General features: G+C 41.2%; 3 protein-coding genes across 4 annotated transcripts; all 3 read left to right on the forward strand.

Moving 5' to 3' along the window:
• The first annotated feature begins 694 nt into the window (after positions 1-694).
• Positions 695-3,931, forward strand: LOC134067744 (5-hydroxytryptamine receptor 1E-like). The gene is made up of 3 exons (XM_062523165.1): positions 695-797; positions 1,780-1,853; positions 2,634-3,931. The coding sequence occupies exon 3, from the start codon at positions 2,724-2,726 to the stop codon at positions 3,798-3,800; it is 1,077 nt and encodes a 358-aa protein (XP_062379149.1). The 5' UTR covers positions 695-797; positions 1,780-1,853; positions 2,634-2,723; the 3' UTR covers positions 3,801-3,931.
• On the forward strand, positions 2,721-5,668 carry cga (glycoprotein hormones, alpha polypeptide). Of its 2 annotated transcripts, none has more exons than XM_062523166.1 (5): positions 2,721-2,792; positions 4,619-4,771; positions 4,891-4,999; positions 5,224-5,411; positions 5,533-5,668. In XM_062523166.1, the coding sequence occupies exons 2-5, from the start codon at positions 4,667-4,669 to the stop codon at positions 5,605-5,607; spliced, it is 477 nt and encodes a 158-aa protein (XP_062379150.1). In that variant the 5' UTR covers positions 2,721-2,792; positions 4,619-4,666; the 3' UTR covers positions 5,608-5,668. The 2 variants fall into 2 exon arrangements, with proteins under 2 accessions (XP_062379150.1, XP_062379151.1); XM_062523167.1 differs by having other exon boundaries at positions 5,227-5,411.
• A 513-nt stretch (positions 5,669-6,181) lies between these two features.
• On the forward strand, positions 6,182-19,284 carry znf292a (zinc finger protein 292a). Its single transcript, XM_062522821.1, has 8 exons — positions 6,182-6,331; positions 7,357-7,511; positions 8,368-8,446; positions 8,607-8,742; positions 8,908-9,110; positions 9,573-9,709; positions 12,213-12,351; positions 12,462-19,284. Exons 1-8 carry the CDS (start codon positions 6,182-6,184, stop codon positions 18,810-18,812), a joined length of 7,350 nt encoding a protein of 2,449 aa, XP_062378805.1. The 3' UTR covers positions 18,813-19,284.
• The last annotated feature ends 414 nt before the right edge of the window (positions 19,285-19,698 follow it).

A 19,698-nucleotide genomic window follows, 5' to 3' on the forward strand; every position in this document is an offset into this window, starting at 1 on the left:
CAATACAATGCCCTTCCAGAATATGTCTTGAAAGTTCATGTGTGTGTGTGTGTGTGTGTGTGTGTGTGTGTGTGTGTGTGTGTGTGTGTGTGTGTGTGTGTGTGTGTGTGTGTGTGTGTGTGTGTGTGTGTGTGTGTGTGGTCGGTCGGTCGGTCGGTCGGTCCAGGCTAGTTCCATTCACTTCTGCACCTTGTGCTGCTCACAGAATCCAAGAAGTTATTTGCAGACAGTGAACATAGGCTACAGAGAAGAGAAGAAATACATTGATCTTCTTAATGTCAAAGGGTCATATAAGATTAGGCTACAGTTGGATGCTGATTAAGGCAATTCATGGCATAGTGGTTCCACTTGGGACCGGCACATTCATCCTTCAAACGTGCAGGAAAATGCTGACAGAGAAAATCTCTAGCGGTCAGCGGTATCCTCCCTTAAATTAGGACAGCGTAAAATGGTCCATGCTTTAACAGTGCATTCGCTGAAAGCAGGACAAATTTCAGGTGCATGGTGAGTTAACAATAAACTGATCGCTAGATGAGGTTTAACTTTTTAAACTTATGAATTAGCCGATCAGCTTTTGCATGCTCGCGCGGTGCGTGTTCTTGCGTAGTCGGACTATCAACAGCAGATGCTTGCGGGAGCGACCTAATAGCGTGTAGCTAGAATACCTCGTGCTTCTCGGGAGAATGCAACCTGGTAGCCTTCGGAATAACCTCAGCGGATTTAGCAGGGCTGGCAGAGGCTATAGGACAACCACTGGTGCAGATTTACTCATCGTCTGAAACCCAACGGTCTCTAAGGTAGCACAAACCTTTTCGGGGTGCATATGGCAACACAAACTGTGACAAGTAGCCCACAGTGTTTACCTATTTGTTTATTAGCTGAAATTGATCGCCATTGTGGGTCCCACAACTTTGTTCAGACATGTGTTGATGTGTATGATGATGACAATGTTAGACTAAATAATTTACGATTTGATTTATGTTGTCCAGTCTTCAATTCACCATGCGTCAGTGGGCTATGCGTAGGCCTACCTGTAACAACATTGTCGAATGTTGTTTTTATCAAGTGAAGTGACTCACTAATTTAATTCAATTCCTGCTAATAACGATATCTGAGTAGCCACAATTTTCCCTTGCATTTTCTCCTATGATGTATTTCTGCATCTAATCTGTCAGTTTGGGAATTGAGGAGATGGTTTTCTGACAGGTCAGAGTGATTGATGGCTCATCACATTGATGGTGATTTGACACAGAACCCCAGGCTCTCTGGCTGAACAGAAATGGCTACATAGTGATATGGAAGATGACCCTGCGATCAAAGCCAAGACCGCCTGAAACACAGAATTCCAGAGTTGCACATGCAGGATAACTCACTGCATGGCATTTGCAACAATTACATTAAGGGTTTTAGTCCCTTTTAGCCCACCGTTCAGCCTATGTTGTCTTATAGCTCATTTCAGTGTAAAATTGAGCAGCTGGCCCAGTAAAAGTATCCATCAGCTCCCCAGGGAGAGGGAACGCATGCAGTGCAAAATGAAAATCCTCTTCTGCAAAGAGGTCCATTCCGCTGTGTTGTGTCAAAGAGTGTTTCTCAAGCTTACAGTCTTGACTGCGTGTGAATGTGTTTGTTTTAGGGAATAGTCTGAACTCGGTGTCACAGCTTTGCAAAAAAAAGTGTGGTATTCAAAATGTTCCAAGTTTATCCATCCCCAGTGCCAATGATATTTATTGGCCTGCACATTTAAACCTCATGTTGAAACTGTCACTTTCATCCTCGCAGAATTACAGCGATGAGCAAACAGCCCCTACAAGCTGATGATGCCATAAAATATTAAACTGGACTACACAGATAAGGTAAGATAAAGTGAAAACAATAACATGAACACTGAAAGAAAGTTAACATCTGTTACATTGAAGTACTGGTTTATTTTGGACTAAGGTTGCATGTTTGAAGTTTTTTCTTATAGCATTGATTGATACCAGAGAGGTTAAAGTAGCCTACAACACAGATAATCCCTATAATATCAGCAGTGGTTTATAAATCGTCATGTCATTCATATTGATTTAGTTGCATTTGGGGTAGACATTCTGGATTAGTAACACAATCTTATCACATAGAGGTGATTATCAATTCATGTTCATATATTATGCTTTTCTGTACATTCGATTCTATGCATCTTTGCTTTGTCTGTCATTTGCTCTCTCCATGTCACGACTTTCTGATAATGGTCAGGTGACCCCTTTTGTCACAAGTTATTCTGAGGCAGTAATATGGGAATATCCCGTGAGGGAGCATACTATGACAAGACAATGCTGAAGGATTTTTGAAGGCGTAGCGAGGATCACATGCTATGTCCAAGAAGTATGTATTGTTGCATTTCTGCATGTAGGAGTTTTGGAAAACACCATTGTATGTTAGAAGGACTCATGTGATTTGTATTACTACGATGTAACTAACATATTTAAGATGGTGCCTCACCGTATAGAACTTTGGGTTTGTTACTGGAACATGCTGTTGCTGGTAACTTGTCTCCAGCGTTGTGAATAAACCCGCAGTGTTCTCTCACTATGAGTGTGCCTGGAGATTTTGGACCATACATTCACTATTGTATTATTTATCATCATGTTTTACAGGGTCACAAGACATGAAACAGCAATGAAGAAAAGTATGCACGTTCACACAAGAGGACTGATGCCTTTGCTGACGGGTTGGAGTGACTGGGAATGATGAACATTAGCAACTGCTCTTCAGTACAGGAGCAGAAGCCATTTGACACGGGGACAGTATTGATTGTGAGCCCTCTTATTGTCTTGACCTTGTTCACTGCTCTTTTAAACTGCACTGTCATTCTAGCCATTTGTACTACCAGGAAACTCCACCTGCCGGCCAACTATTTAATATGCTCATTGGCGGTCACAGACCTTTTGGTAGCCACATTGGTGATGCCACTTAGTATTCTGTACATTGCCACAGACACGTGGATGCTGGGATATGTAGTTTGTGAGGCATGGCTAAGCGTGGACATGATCTGCTGCACCTGCTCTATCCTCCACTTGTGCGCCATTGCTGTGGACCGTCACTGGTCCATTACCAGTGCCCTGGAGTACACGTGCAGACGGACAACGCGACTCACCGCTGTCATGGTGACCATCGTGTGGACTCTCTCTGTCCTCATCTCAGTTCCACCATTGTTTTGGAGAAGTAATCGCTGTATCACTCAGTGTACCATTGAACATGATCATATTACTTACACAATTTACTCCACATTTGGGGCTTTCTACATCCCCATGGCTCTTATCCTTGTACTATACTGCAGGATCTTCATTGCTGCTAAAACCCTCTACCAGAGGAGAGTTGTCACCACATATCTGTGTTCTAACGGAGAAAATCATGGACATTACCCTGCTGTTCAGTTTTCCTGTGTGTCCCCGAGGACCACGCCCAATCCTGGAAAACCAGTAGAGCTTGTGCTCAACAAAGACAGTGACAGCCCTTGCCCAAATGCGTTTCAGAGGACCCTCGAGGAAGACAAAGAAAGGAGTCAACTGTATTCCATTCGAGAGAGGAAAGCGGCCCAAACACTAGGTCTCATCCTGGGAGCATTTGTACTCTGTTGGCTGCCTTTCTTTGTGAAAGAGCTGATGGTTGGTTTTGGGATTCTCCGGCCGACGCAACACGTGTCCAACTTTCTCACTTGGCTTGGCTACACTAACTCACTCATTAACCCACTGCTGTATACAAGCTTTAATGATGACTTTAAACAGGCCTTTAAAAGACTGCTGCAATGCAGGAGGGTATGACTGAAGTCACAATTAATTGTCTATTGTTGGTGGTTGGTGAAAATGACGCTATTTCAGACATAAGTATTGTTTAAAATATATATATATATATATATACAGTACAATGCAGTAGCCTACCTTATGCTGACTGATAAGCCAATCTGGAAAATACAAGTCTAGAAACAGATGAGAGATGACTCTGATGATGGACTTTGTTCACTTAGACAAAGAAAGCTGTCTCCATAAAAGTCATAAAATCTCAGCCTGTTTGCTTTGTTTTCCTTGATGTTTCACCATGGGCCATAACAGGAACACAACCAAACACATTAGGCCCCTAATTAGAAAGACAAAAGGAGAAGCACACTGAGTTCATATCTATCCTTGACATTTTCTGCATGACATGAGAACATTAATACTGCCACGTTATGGCACATTGGGTTTGAGCTGAATGTGGGATCAAATACTGAACACTTAGTGGGAACTAGGCTAGGCTATTAATGTTATACAGTCGACTGGAAAAAAAAACAACTATTGCATTCACATTTTTTACAAGACTCATAGCTCTTAGTTCATAGCTCTCTGGAAAAGTGTTAATCTTTATCCATCCGGTAGTTGACTTTCACCTTCATTCCTAATCATTCATAATACAAAAAAATAGGCAGATTAACTTTTCCATGTCATGACAACATGAGTTGCTAGGATACATGGTTTCTCCTCATGAAACATGTGCCCTTGACTGTTATCAGTGTAATCAAAACCATCCAACATTAAGAGTGTATTAGACTGAAGAGCCACTGTTTTGCCACTGAAGTTCAGTATTCATTTCTCATTCACTTAAGGGATTATAGGTCAGAAAAGCAGTTGATCATAGCATTGACAACACGAGGATGAAGGTCTTTTTTAATCCAAGTGGCGTCTGCAGGAGGAGAGGGACTTGTATAAAAGGGACTGCTTTGTGCTATAGGCTCTCACTCAACAGCAGCAGACCAAAGGTAATGTTCCTACTTCTTACTATTATATTGACAAACATGTACTTGTGGAAATTGCTTTATATTTTGCACATGGTATGAAGACTAAGATGTTAAGGCCGCTCTTTGCATGTGTGTTGTAGGATATAGTCACCATGGTTACTCAAACAAAGTCTTGTGTAGCATCTCTTCTGCTGGTATCAATACTTGCTCATATAGGAGATTTTTATCCCAACAACGAGATGGCATCCAGTAAGTAACAACTGAATCATATTGACAAATTGTACACCCATCCATGCAGTATAATCAAAAAGAGGGAAACTTTATAATGGGATAACGCTATGAAAATGATGAAAAGCTTTTAAAAACAACTTTTTGAAAGTTATGAGTGCAGCACAACTTGAAAGCACTTACAGATGAATGCCTAAGAGAATGCTAAAGCGTGTCCTCATGTATCTTATTGCCTTTTTGTTAAGGAGGCTGTGAGGAGTGTAAATTGAAAGAGAACCCCATCTTTTCCAAGCCTGGGGCTCCAGTCTATCAGTGTATGGGATGCTGCTTCTCAAGAGCGTATCCTACTCCTTTGAGATCCAAGGGGACAATGATGGTGCCAAAAAACATCACCTCTGAGGCAACATGCTGTGTGGCCCGAGAATTTAAATCGGTATGACATATCCCTATCTATGATAAGCAAGAAAGTGCTGCTATTATCTCACCGTTAAGACAAAGTAATGCAGTGAGGCAGAAAAATTGAAATATTAACAAATGTTGTTCATGTCTTATAGGTTACATTTTACGATGTGAAGCTGCAGAACCACACAGACTGCCACTGCAGCACATGCTACTATCACAAGGCTTAGAAAATGTGTATGAGAAAGACTGTCTCCGTGCTAGCAAATAAAAGCCTTAAATGCTCCATGTCCTTGCCAATGTAATTATTTGTTGTTCATTGCTTTCCAACCCCTTAATTAAATGTATTCATTTGGATTTTTCCCTGGTTGTTTTAACTTAGCCTAATAGGCCTAAGGTAGACTTAAATGTGCATAATAAAGTTGACTTCAATTGCTTTCAGTTGCCAGAGTTCTTCATTTTTTAATGGCATATTATACATTTGAGTGGAAATAGATTGCCAAATGGGTTTGCCAGATTATGTGACACATCAGGTTGGCCTGTATGACTTTCTGCAAGAACATTCTAAAATGCACATTTCATATGGCACAATTTCCCCAAAGGTTAACTGACAAATATTGATGCCTGCCATTTACAAGGTTAAATATAAGCCTTCTTCCCAAACTGCAGGGAAAGTGTTGGCAAGGTTATAAACAGTGCTCTATGTGGCTCAGTGGGTCATTCGAACACCCCCACGCCCATGCGTCACTGTGCGTGAACGAGTACGTGAAGGTCTGTCCGAACGCGGCCGTGATTGTTGTGAAGATGGCGGAGGAGGAGGCAGAGAGGGAGTGCAACACAAGGGAAGTAATTGTGGCCCTCCGTAAACGCTTCCAGGAATTGATCACAGGACTGAAAGAGAGTTCGGAATCGGCACTGGACGCCTCTTCTAGTTTTTGTCAGGAGTTTTGCCAGGTCTGCAATATTTCCCTTAACGCTACCAAACCCGCAGGCTTTCTGATTGATGATGTTGCTCTCAGCTAGCACGCTAGCTAGTTAGCTTGCTATCTTGATTGCTAACCATCAAATGACCGACTGCAAAAAAATATCCAACCTGCTTGGTGGTTAAAATTCACGATACTATAATTGCACAGTGCTATAGTCATTACAATCATGTGAAATATATGCACGCCGTAGTTGTACTACAAAGACTATAGGTCGCTCAAGAAGTTCTGAATGTTAATTTTGATAACTGCCCAAATTTACTGGTACCAGGTTTGGCCAAGCCTCCCGTTCCCTGGTCGAGCAAGCTAGACGCTAGCTAGCTTTTTGTGCAAATATGGACTAATTGCATGGTTGACTTATGATATAATACAAAAAGCATGATACATTTGTCACCACGCTCCTCGTGCAGCTGAAATGTTGCAAAAGCAAGTTATGTGCCAGAGTTTGCAAAATGCAATTTGATATGACTTGGTCAGCTATCATAGACAACGGAAAATTTGCTTTGACATATTGTGGATTGCTTGACCTGTCTTATGTGCCGCTAATGACCAGACGTGATGCATTTAATCACTACCACTAGCATGCTGTTTAATCTCGACACTTTTAATTAAAAAATTAAAATCAAAATATACATAGATATTAATATGCACCATTGGACAACAGATCTCAAGAAAATACATGGTGTGCAATGGCCTTAATTAGCCTGTGTGGTAAAGGCCACTTTGAACACTGGTTATGACGGGCCTCTTATTCAGGTCATTTGTGCAAAAAATTGAAGGTTTGACATTTTTTGAAAAGTACAAGGGAGTTTTTCTAAAATAATCTTACCATCAATTTGTAGATATCTTCTTAGTTAAGAAGAGCTGAGTTTGTATAAAGTTGAAATTGCCATGGAAACACTGGTCTTATATATACACTTTTGACTGTTTGATCTGATATCACAGATTGGTGTTAATTTGATCAAATTAAGTCAATTTTGCAATATGTGTTACCAGGTACTGGTGGAACATGGGAGTCGATGGAAGACAGAGGAGGATCCACTGCCTCTTTTGGAGATGTACACGGTGGCCATACTCAGCTACGCAGAGGCCACCCCATCTCTCTCTCCTGAATGTGAACAGGCACCACTTGTACTTGATAAATTAGGCCTGTAAGTACTCTTTCTTCAACAGTCCTTCATTCTGGTCAATAGATATGATGCATAATTGAAATGGGATGGGTAGTTACAATTGGCTGTGTGTCATGCGTGTGTGCATTTGTGGTCCAAATCTATGCATTGTTGTTGGTTGTCTACTAGAGCAGAAGTACTTAAACTTTTTGTCTGGCGACCCCCCAAAAAACATTGGCCAAGTCTCTCGACCCCTTTCTGTCCAACCGGCAGTTTCACTTTGGAAAATGTTACGAGATGGCTTTGGTGGCGGGGGCAGAAAATGTCTTTTCTCAGGCTATGTCAACACCGAAGGCATTAATGCATGGCTGCCTTTCACAATCTGATTTATTATTTTCCAATGGATAACTACCACTCATCCAATGTATAGCTGGCGGTCGAAGGTTGCATAGTGTCTGTCACTAAGTTCCCGCGCAGCATCTTCGAGCTCATCATTGCAAAAGGCGCTGGTAAAGATTTGAGTTTGCGTAAACAGAACATCCACTTTCGAAGGAACATTATGGGAACAGTATGTCTATGCCGATGCCTATGTCTAGGGCTCACAGAATATCCCAGTTTTTTAACATGTTGGTCTAAAAGCTTTTAGAAAATGTTCTTTAATTCAGATGCAGATCACTTTGAGACCCCTCCCATATTTTTGCCGACCCCAAGTTTAAGAACCACTGTACTAGAGTCCTGCAGTAGTAATTGTATAACTTAATGTCAGTGACTTAAACTAAAAGAAAGCATCTTCTTGCATTCAGATGAATTCATGTTCTGATGTTCTTGCAGCCAAACCTCTTATCTTGTGTATGTTCAAAGTGAAGGTTTCCTGAAATCACCTCTGTTTCGTTTGTAGGAGTTGCATGGATCTTCTCCTGTCACTGTCTGAGCAGATCCCAGGTGCCTTATGGGAGGAATTCCAGTCATCTGTGAAGGTTAGAAACCGTATTGTATATGCCCTTTGCAAAATGTGGACTCCATTTTAATGGCTCATCAATTTACAATTAACACAAAAAAGTATTTTAAGGTATTCTGCATTTGATGGTGCCATATGTGAAGTGATTGTCACCCCGTTCCTTGCGTCTCTCCTTGTAGTTGGCACATGGCATTCTGCATGAGAGTGGGAATTCACAACTTCAGACACTATCAGCCGTTGCTGCAGAAAGTGGGATTTGGACCAATACCACCCTGTGTAGTGTTCTATCCAATGAGACGCCGGAAACCGAAAAAGGTAAGAATTTCCGAGTGGTTTGTTTAGATGCTTGTGGATAAATCGATTGATTGTGCTGAAATGTTGTAATTATCTTATGCATTACATGCTCTAGTGGTCTTCCTTTCTTTACTCATTCCCTTTCTTCCCTCTTCTCTCTCCTTTATGTTTTTTTTTTTTTTTAAGTTAATGAGTTTTTGGTTGTCGAGGGGCCTGTACTCCTTGATATGCGCATCAAGCACCTTATAAAACAAAATGAAGTAGAAAAGGCTGCCAGACTAGCCAAGGTCTGTACAGAGTTTCCAGAGTTTGGAGGAAAAAGGAACTTCAAACAAGCCTACCTGGTATGCCTCTGTGGGACAAGTTCACCAGACCAATTGAAGCAAGAGGTGAGTAGAGAGCATCATACATGTTAGGGCCGCACGATTTGTAGAATTCTTTTTTGGAAAGTCAAGCTTCAGTTCAGTATTTCAAATTTTGCTTGAAATCCTGAACTGAGTTGATGGGTGCATGCCTAGTGCATTCCTGATCTTCACTATCAGACAAGGAAGATGACATGCATATAAAAATCATAGATGTGACCAGTTTAGCCACTGGGACAGAGTTGCAAAGAGCATGGTTAAGTTCGGCCGTTGCGATTTGCATTTTTCATATTATTAAAAACCAATTAATTGTGCAACCCTATGTGTTTAGATTAGCAGATATCATAGATTAGCACATGCTACCGTATGTAAGCTTTTAATGTCAATAAATGAATAATTGCATATTATGCAATACATTATCTGTTGTTTTGTTGGAACAGTTGCGTTTTCTTTGTGTAGTTTAACAGCTGCTTATGTCTTGCAATACAGATAGCTGACGTAGACTGCAAAGATGCCTTGGACATGATCTGCAACTTGGAGTCTGAAGGAGACGAGAAGGGGGCCCTTAGCCTGTGCTCTGCATTCCTTAAACGGCAGCTAGTTCAAGGGGATGTGTATTGTGCCTGGTGAGTTGTTGCTATCTTTCATTTTTCACCTTCAAATGAGGGCACATCTTTTTCTCAGTGGCTTGGGACAAGGTCCAGTGGAGAAGCTGCTCTTGAAATTCGGTCAGAGGATATGACCTACTTCGGTGATACCACATATATATTTTTCACATAAACCTTGTGTTTTCATGAAGGGCCAGACACATTACTTTTACACACACACACACACACACACACACACACACACACACACACACACACACACACACACACACACACACACACACACACAAAGAGACACACGAGAAAATCCATCACAGAAACACAGAAATGGAGTGTTCAAGGTCATCAAGGTGAACCTCATTTACCCCAAATGATGGGTCAGATTAGAACAGTGGTCGATTACATTTTCAGCAGTTGCCTCCACTCTGTCTTCTTACTAACAACATAGGCTATGCACAATGCAGTTTTGTAGTAAGGGTCTAGAAGCATGTGAAAAATATGAGAAAGGTGACTGGATGATGTCACCAAGTGCCCCTCCTTAATACAACAATTAGCAAGCTTTTGGTCATGGCAAACTTTGTTCATAGACTTTGATTATGTCCGCTTTGTTGTATCACCATCATAATGGAATTGAAATTCAGGGCAGTTATGCACCAGGACTCGCAGGATGATATTCATGACTTTACTTGGTTTGAATTTGAGAAGCATTGACCCATTACTTGGCATCACACGGCTGTTTCATTTCATCTCATTGCATCCTTACTGTAAACCTTCATAAGCTGTCCCAATGACTTTATGGGTGCCGTTAGGGACACGTCGTTTTGGAGGTCATTGTTAACCACACTTTACTTCCTATGTTAGGCTGTATCTATCTCCGATTATCCCACAAGGTGCTCTAATGTACATAGTGAACAATTAGTAGGGTTATTTCCTTGCAGACGTGGCATCTTTTTGACCAGTTTCCCCCCTCAATAATATGAAATGTGTCTGTTAAAATGCTATGCTTTTGGAAAATCCCTCCCTCGTGTATTTTATTTTTTTATGGAATGAGATGAAACAGCATGATGGAGAAATCCCAAATGTTAGAACAATGGGCGAATTCACTACTTAGTTAAAACCACTTTTATAGAGGGTCATTTACAGTGTTCGTCTAAATTGCAGAGTATGTTTAGGAGTTTCATAAAGCGACTTATAAATGTTGTCGATAACACTGTAGAGCAAGTACATATTTGTCTCCATAGCATTCTTCCTTGTAGTGTAGTCATTGCACATCTACTGTCGTTGTTTGGGCTCCTTAAAGAATAATCCAGTGGTGGTTGTGAATTACACTTTTTTTATGCAAGATGTAGATATATTAAAGAAAACTTGTTAGTTGTCTGACTGTTAGTGTTCACTCTCCTACTGTCTTAACAGTTGAGTGCCATACAACTAGTGCTGCCATATGCAATCTTAGTTTCACTGGATAGGGTTACTCTAACTGTTTTAAAAACAAGGATTAGGCTACAATTGAATTAGTTATTTGAGCATTCAGCCTATGTGGATAACAGGATTGCTGCGTTGCAGTAGTGTGGTTGCTAATGGCAATGATGGCAGTAGCTGGTGATCTAATGAGTGCTTCATGGCAGATGGGGTTATGGTTTGAGTCAGCTAATGTTATGTTGTCCACTTAAACTATTGTACATTCATACTCCTCCTGAGTAATGTCATATTTTATACTGAGATATTGTGGTTATGATATGGCCCCAAGTCTGAGCCTCATAATGTCTTTGGATAAAGATTTTGTCAACTTCCACCTAGAACACAGGCTTGGTGTATCAAGTAAATGTTTAATTGAGCTATAATTATAGAATAGCGAGAGTTTGCCCTATTGTGAGGGTTTGTATGCATGGCGGTGAGCATAATGTTAATTAGCCACTCTGTTACATGGAGTCACAATCATGGTCTTTTTTTTTTTTTTTTTTTTTTTTTTTAATGAGCAGAGACCGTTGAAGATCTTTGAGATAAGAACATTTGGAGAGTTTCTGTTTTCCGTGATTGTGTTGCTGAGAGGTCTTACACAACTGTAGCAACTGTTCATTGAAATATGGCGCTCAGGTGTGACACAGCATCACTCTTTACAGTGTGTTTTTCCAAGTATACTTCAACTGAATGGATGGCATCAGATTAGTCATTTACCTTCTGAGTAATTTTGACTTGTATCAGACCATTCCTGACCGAGAAAATCAGATCACACATCCCTAGCTGATATGATAAACTAACTGTTTGTGTTTGTATGAACATGCCCCCAGAGTGTAGCACTGTGGCTGCAGCAACTCGAGCTGGGTAGAACCGACTGTTTCGTTTTTCCTGTATCAACAGTATTCACTGACCTTGAGAAACCGATATCTATATGAAAAGTCGCCAGAATTCACCTTTAAGATGGCATGTATACTATTACTAGTTAAATAAATGTGGCATCAGGTGTCTGTCAAATGTTGTATTGGCACAAGTCTTATATGATTTATGTTTGTGTTATTTAAAGGGAACTCACACTGCTGTGGAGTAAGCTTCTGATGCGGTTAGAATCTGCACAGGCTTTCTTGGATCAATGCAGGCAGTTAGTGATTCTGTCCACGAGTGTGTACCATATTCTGCTCCTCATTAAAGTCATCCAGTCTGAAGTAAGTATTTTGAAAGTGTTTTAAGTGTTGAGTGTTTCAAAATGATTCTATTCAATCAGCACAAAGTACCGATTCTCTAATGACATGTATATATCTCTTCTTTTTTTCAGGTTGAAAATGTTGGACTTCCAGTGTGCATCGAAATGTGCATTCAAGCTTTGAAAATGGGAGCCAGTGACGGAGAAGACAGCAAAGCCACCATATGCAAGACTATCTCCTGCCTAATGCCCAATGACTTGGAGGTGAAACGTGCATGCCAACTCACAGAGTTCCTTCTGAAACCCACTGTGGATTCATACTATGCTGTTGAAACGCTCTTCAATGAACCAGACCAAAAGCTAGAGGAGGAGTCTCTGCCCATTCCCAACTCACTACGTTGTGACTTGTTATTGGCCTTGAAGACACAGTGGCCTTTTGACCCTGAGTTCTGGGACTGGAAAACTCTAAAACGTAATTGCTTGACATTGATGGGTGATGAAGCCTCGATAGTGTCATCCATTGATGAACTCAATGATAATGAAGAGCCAGATGGGAAAGAGGATGGAGAGAGTGGTCAGAACTATATGGATTTGATAATGAGTCCCTCCGTTGATCTTAGTGATCTTGATGCTGAACGACAGAAGAAAAGGGAGATTAAGAAACTGAGAGAACAGGGCTTTGTTTCTGCAAGATTTAGAAACTGGCGGGCATATATGCAGTACTGTGTTTTGTGTGACAAGGAATTTCTCGGTCACAGAATTGTAAAGCATGCCCTGAAACATGTCCAAGATGGATTATATAGATGCCCAATATGCGCACAGTCCTTTGAGACGAGACAAGTTCTTGAACCACATGTTGCTTCACATGTTAAACAGTCCAGCAAGGAACGACTAGCTGCTATGAACATCACCAAGAAGAAGCTACCGAAATCTCCCACAAAGTCACCCATTAAGGATTACATTCTGAAAAAATCCCCTGTAGTTAAGGTAAATCCTGAAGCAAAAGTCCAAGCAATCGCAAACACTCCCAATATCAGAGGACCTCCTGGCAGCAGTGCAATTATCACTCCAAAATCAAAACCAGAAAAAACTCAGCGTGCTGCGGCTGTGTCAGAAAATACTGAGGATTGCTCTTGCCCTGTTACCAGCTGTCAGAAGGTTTTCAAGTACTTCAGGAACCTAGTTGCCCATATGAGAGTGCATAAAGATGATGAAGAGGCCAAGTGTTTCCTTGAAACACACTGCCAAAAAGCTATTTGTCAGTATTGTCGACGGCAGTTTGTTAACATGACACACCTGAATGATCACTTGAAAATGCACTGTGGCCCAAAGCCATACTATTGCATTCAGCTGAATTGTAAAGCTAGTTTCCCCTCTCATGCTGAGCTTCTCATGCACAGGAAAGTGCACACTGGATTTCAAGCCCAGTGCATGTTCCCAGACTGTGGCCGAATTTTTACGGAAACTTACCAGCTGTATGACCATGAAGCACAGCACTACATCATGTTCACCTGTAAAGCACCAAACTGTGGCAAGGTCTTCTACTCGCAGGCTCTTCTGACTTCACACATGAAGGAACATGTGAAACAAGAGATGTCCTCCACATTCACAGAACAAACTAATCCAGACAGTGTGCAGGTTCTTGGACAGTCCCCAAATAAAGCTGATGATGCCACGGGGGAATCGGCATCAGTAAAAATAAAGCACTCTGTAGAAAGTATGCTGAATGATATTCCTGCTGTTGCTGCCACTGCAGCAGCTGCAGAGGAGATCAAAGATGGTGCCGGGACACTGACTCCTGCAGATGCAGCCACTGCACCAAGTAGCAGTAAGCCAGAGGCCACAGCTGCTGGTGTGCCCGTCAGTCAGCCTTTAAAAGCCACAGAGGCGAAAGTTTCAACTGAGTTTAACTTGAAAGGGCCTTTGCCAATAACACAGCCTTGTTCAGTAAAACTGAAGCCAATTCCGATTAACACTTTGGAAGCTGTTGCGCTTCAGCCTCAGACAATTATACAGGACAAAAAACTATTCTCCTGTCCAAAAGATCAACCTCTATTGGTTGAAATAAAACGTGAGCAATCTCTAACACCATGCTCCTCATTAATGCCTCATGGCAGTGCATCACAAAGCAGCGTCAGTAGAGAGGCAGATGACAAACTAACACACATCTGCCCATTTGATTCGTGCACTCGGAGGTATTGCACATCTAAAAGTCTGGCAAGGCATGTCAAGAAAGTGCACTCTGAGGCTTTTGAAGAATGGAAACTGTCTAGGAGGTACAAACGACTTGCTGACATGGCCGCAAGAAAACAGTCCAATATACAAAGGTCTCCTAGTAAACAGGTTCAGAAGATGAATACTACAGGTCTTGCATCACCTCAAAAAGATGCAAGCACCCGACAGTTACCCTATTCAGTAGAAAGTGGATCTTTATCTGAACAGTCTTCTTTCTCTCCCAACTCCATGTCTAATTGTTCACTGCCTTTCTATTCTGGTTTTTGTTCTCAACCAGAAACCTCGTTTTGTGAAACTTTACAAAATCCAGCTGGACTGATACACTCAGATATCACTCAACTATGGCATTCACCAACAGCAAATGATTACAGTTGTGATTATACCCAGCAGAGTGATTGCCCCTCAAAAGTCTTACCTGATCAACTTCAAGGCTTCCACTCATTCTCCCCTGAGATGAATGGGGCTCAGGTTGCTATTGAGACACAAAGTGATACACTACATACTACAGCCCCAAGTGATGATGGGAATGCCCTTCCCATGATGAGCCAGGACTCCAGCGTGATGAATCAAGCATCAAAGTACATATCCAGCTCCCTTATGGTTTTACATTCAACAGAGGGTGGACAGCAGTGCGATCTTGCACAAGCAGAGAGAAACGTAGCGCACATGGAGTCTCCGATGCAAAGTCATTCAAGCGGGATCACTCACAATAACAGTCTGTCCCATTCAAACAGTATGCCAGCACAAGGCCTTCATCCGTATGTGTCAAACATGCCTACTGAGGTGCATGCTCAGTCAGTGGAACCATTGGGAACCATTGACAAGTCCTTGAGTTTTGATCATCATGACCGATATGTCAGTAGCTTAGATGTTAATATGGCTCACCTTAACTCGCCCCCTTACAAGAGCCATGTTGATAGTACAGCAGCCCATCTACAGAGTCCAACAGAGATGTTAGACTGTGCAAATTCTTATTTCAGTAATACAGGTGAGGCGTCAGATTCTCAAATGCAAGACTTGGATTCTGATGGAGGAACATTTCATGCAGCACCAGGCATTGACTCCACTGACAAAAAGGAAAGCTCTAGTGAGGCTGATGAGACGAAGAAACTGAAAAAGGTACGATCATCCAAGAGGACAAAATGGCCTGCTATTATAAAAGATGGGAAGGTAATCTGCCGCAGATGTTACAGGGAGTTTTCTAGCACAAAATCTCTTGGTGGTCACTTATCAAAGCGATCTCAGTGTAAAGCTTTTGACGAAGTTGATTTAAATGCTGACTTGCCAACATCCTTCCTTGATTTCTTGAATGATCCCGATGTTTCATCTGTCTACCAGGCAGCAGTTACTCCAACTGTTAAGACTGAAGACGCCTACAATGGCAAACCTATTGGGTCCTGCATGTATCAGTCAGCAGAATCTAACTTTGCGCAAAATGGTAGTTTTCCTGACTTTTATGAATCCACTTACAACATGGATTTTCCAAAACAAGAGGGTGGTGTTGCCTCTTCATGCACATCTGATGCTGTACAACATACAGCTCTTAATCAGAGTGCATTTCTTGTAGCAGATGCGTCACAGTCGTTACCCAACACTTTGGCTGACCACAGCAAAGGTGCTGAAGTGAACATTGGCTCTGAGAAAAAGCATACAAGTGGAATAACTTTGAAGGAATCTGTTACAAATGCTGTGGATGTTACATCCACAGGTGATGGAGACGACAGTAAAGTCGTGGAGATTCAGAGAGCCTTGCAACGATTGGATTTGGTTGATGCAGTCCTCAAAGATTCTTTAAAGGTTAATGAGAATTCCTCTCTAAACATTTCAAAGAGTGAGGGCTGTTCAACAGAAAGACCAAAACAAACCATGGTGCCGAAAAGGGCTATAAAAAAGGAGGCAGACCCAAATGTCTCTAAACCATTCAAGTGTGAAAAGGCAGACTGTTCCTATGGTGCAATGACGAAAGAAGCTTTATTCAAGCATCTGTTCAGGATTCATAACTACACTGATGACATGATAAATGAACTTAAAAAATTACCAGACAAATTTTCTCCTTACAGCTGTCATATATGTGAAAAAAACTTTACGAGAACAACAGGTCTCCGTATACACTACATGAATGTTCACCATATGGCAAAAGAGGCGATACCCAAGATAAAAGTAAGCAAAATCAACAGAATTCTCAAATCCTCAGCAGTTGGGAAGGCTTCTTTAATTCCCAAATCAATTCCTGTCAATCATTGCAACGGTTTGAAGGTGGAACGACTAGAAGAGCCTATTGAACCTAAAAAGGAAGTTACCAGCCAGTTGCCTGGAAAGACAAATATTTCAGCAGCAGCTGGACAGGGAACTTTAAATCAAGATAAGTTGCCAAGCGATACGCGTTTATCAATGGACAACTCTGTGGACCCTTCAACAGAACCATCAACAGCAGGGCCACTACAGCCAGTCAATAGTAACGAGAAACCTACAGAGGGTAGTTTTAAGACAGAGGTACAATCACCAACGGATGCAAGGGACATAAAAGTGATTAAAGGTGACTCTGCCCCAGAACTGATCAAAGTTGAAACTGACCCAGAACTTAAAATTGACACTACTGTTATTAGTGAGCTTTCCAAATCATTCAGACCATATAGTTGTGTACATCAAGGGTGCACGGCTGCCTTTTCAATTGAGCAGAACTTGACTCTCCACTATAGAGCTGTGCACCAGACAGATCATGTTGCTGAGCAAGAAGGAGTGTCAGGCGATGGTGCCGATGCCACTTATAAGGCGTCAGACTTAGTGTGTCAAGTGGAAGACTGTTCAAGGGTACTCCATAAAGCCACAAGTTTGTTTAAACATTACCTGTTACATCACAAATTCACGGTCCAAAAATCAAGTACCATGCTGACTGGTGTAGATGTTGGCACCTTCCCTTGTGACCAGAACAAGTGCTCCGCATCCTTCACTTCTTTCTTGAAATACATTGACCACGTCAAAGATCACCACAAGGCAATACGAGTATCAGAAGGTGGTGATGGGTCGTCTGGCAAGGTGGATGTGTCATTCAAGTGTGATTGTGATGGATGTGATCGTAGCTACACCACCAAGTCAAATCTTCTGCGGCATCTCATGAAAAAACATCAAGACGTTTATGAGGACAAAATTAAGCCAAAAAACTTTCGAGGCGAAGACTTAGTGGAGAAGAAACCGAAACCAGGGCTTAGTCCAAACAATGGGAAAGAGAACATGGTGAATAACAAATTGAAAATGAAAAAGAAGAATTTGAAGAAAAAAGGAAAAGTTCTCAATCACTGGACAAGCTTTGGCCAGCCCTCTCTGAAATCCATGGATGAAGCCTCTGCCATGTGCACCAAACGGTTTCCCTTGCAATATCCATGCATGATAAAGGGCTGTGATTCAGTTTCAAGTGCTGAAAGGAATATCTTTAAACATTATGCTACCCATGGTCTCACAGAGCGCTACATTGAGGATCAGAGAGGTCAGTTTATATTTTGTAAGAAATGCCCACGTTCCAGAAATATGGATGCCAGCAAATCAGATGGGACCTCAACAGAGGGCTCAGACGATGAAGATGAAACGACGAATGGCGAAAGTTCAGGTGAAATGGCAGAAGATTTTCTTGAATCGCCCTCACAAGATGAGAGTGCTGACGTAATGCCATCTGAAAGTCCGCTGTTGGGGAGTGAAAATACCCAACCAACACCAGCTGAGTTGGTAGCTAAAGAGGAGTCAAAGAGGGGTTGCAAAAGGGGTCCTCAGAGGGGTCGTCGTCTGATCAAGAGGCTAAACGAGCAAGACCACACAGCTGAAAATGCAATGAAAGAATCAGAGCTCAGCACTGAGGAGCAGAGGCATTATTCTGAAGACGAATTCTGTGAGGAGACTCAAAATGCCATGAACTCTCTTGAGTTGGAGCCAGCACTTCTTTCATTGCTGGAGGAATCAACAGATTCCCTGAAAAGGAAAGCAACTGAGAGTAGTAAGACTGAATCTCCCCCTAAAAAGCAGCGCACTCTTCAGCAGCAGTCCTCCAACATAATGGGAAAAAGACCGAGTGACTTTAAGAGAAGGACAACGAGTAGTGAAAATCTCATTCATTTTAGAAACCCCTTAAATATTAAGTCTGTGAAAAATGTAAAGATTGTGATGGACAAAGCTTTTTCAAATGGTGCTGATCTTTTGCTGAAACAGCTTCAGGATATGCGTCCTATGGTCATACTCAAAAAGTGGCTGTATAGTTGATGGTTTATTTGGAAGCTGAAATACCCATTCATATGCCTTGCACTCAGGACTAGAAATGTAACATGCTGCAGAGTGGTACATCATAAACACATTTGACCCATAATTTCTTAACATGAGACAACATTTATTGCAAGTAGACCATGGATATTGGACTGTATAGGTTTTTAAATAGAAAACTTGTTGACAAATTTTGATATATCATTATACAGTATATGTTGGTGGAAATGTCCCAGGAGCAGGTAATATGTAGGGTTTTAGACTAGAAAGTCATTTGTATTTATAAAATCTTCTTTTTAAAATATGAGTTGGATTTTGTTTAAAGAATAAAAAAAAGACATTTTGATATATCCCCATGGGATTTATATTCTCCTCTTGTTTGGTATGTATTTATTTTTTACATCAATGTAGTGTCTGTAAATTTACATGTCTTCCACAAAGTATTCAATAAAATGGAAATGGTTGCTTTTGTAAACTTTGTTTACATTTCTTACGACAAACACCAGCAGTGTGTATGGTGAATTGTGTAATGACTTTGACTGCACTGTGTAATTAAATGTGTTTATAATCTTAATCAAGTTTTCATCTCATTTAATATGTTTCACTCATCAAGGCTGAAATTTTGTTATATAATTCCGAGGGTACCACCAACTTGAAAAACATAAATATTACATCCTTTTTAGATTATAAATGGGGAGATTATGATCACTTCAGCGTACCTCCTTCAACCCAAAGAATTATTAGTATTTTAGGCTCTAACGTGGCATTTCATTATTATTATTATTATTATTCATTTATATGTGTGAATTAATAAAAGAAAGTTGAGGTATTAGTAGACATTAAGGTAAATTAAATATGTGTGACAGGCAATGACAATATAGGTGCATGA

The sequence above is a fragment of the Sardina pilchardus genome, chromosome 20 (assembly GCF_963854185.1).
Source record: "Sardina pilchardus chromosome 20, fSarPil1.1, whole genome shotgun sequence".
In the NCBI taxonomy this organism is placed as follows: Eukaryota; Metazoa; Chordata; class Actinopteri; order Clupeiformes; family Clupeidae; genus Sardina; species Sardina pilchardus.

Excerpts from the sequence above, each read along its gene's own strand:
- znf292a (XM_062522821.1), top strand. The coding sequence starts at position 6,182 with ATGGCGGAGGAGGAGGCAGAGAGGGAGTGCAACACAAGGGAAGTAATT. Across the intron at positions 8,447-8,606 it reads AATTCCAGTCATCTGTGAAG|TTGGCACATGGCATTCTGCA; the intron begins GTTAGAAACCGT and ends CTCTCCTTGTAG. Across the intron at positions 12,352-12,461 it reads TTAAAGTCATCCAGTCTGAA|GTTGAAAATGTTGGACTTCC; the intron begins GTAAGTATTTTG and ends TCTTTTTTTCAG.
- LOC134067744 (XM_062523165.1), top strand. The coding sequence starts at position 2,724 with ATGATGAACATTAGCAACTGCTCTTCAGTACAGGAGCAGAAGCCATTT.
- cga (XM_062523166.1), top strand. The coding sequence starts at position 4,667 with ATGAAGGTCTTTTTTAATCCAAGTGGCGTCTGCAGGAGGAGAGGGACT. Across the intron at positions 4,772-4,890 it reads TCAACAGCAGCAGACCAAAG|GATATAGTCACCATGGTTAC; the intron begins GTAATGTTCCTA and ends TGTGTGTTGTAG. Across the intron at positions 5,000-5,223 it reads CAACAACGAGATGGCATCCA|GAGGCTGTGAGGAGTGTAAA; the intron begins GTAAGTAACAAC and ends CTTTTTGTTAAG.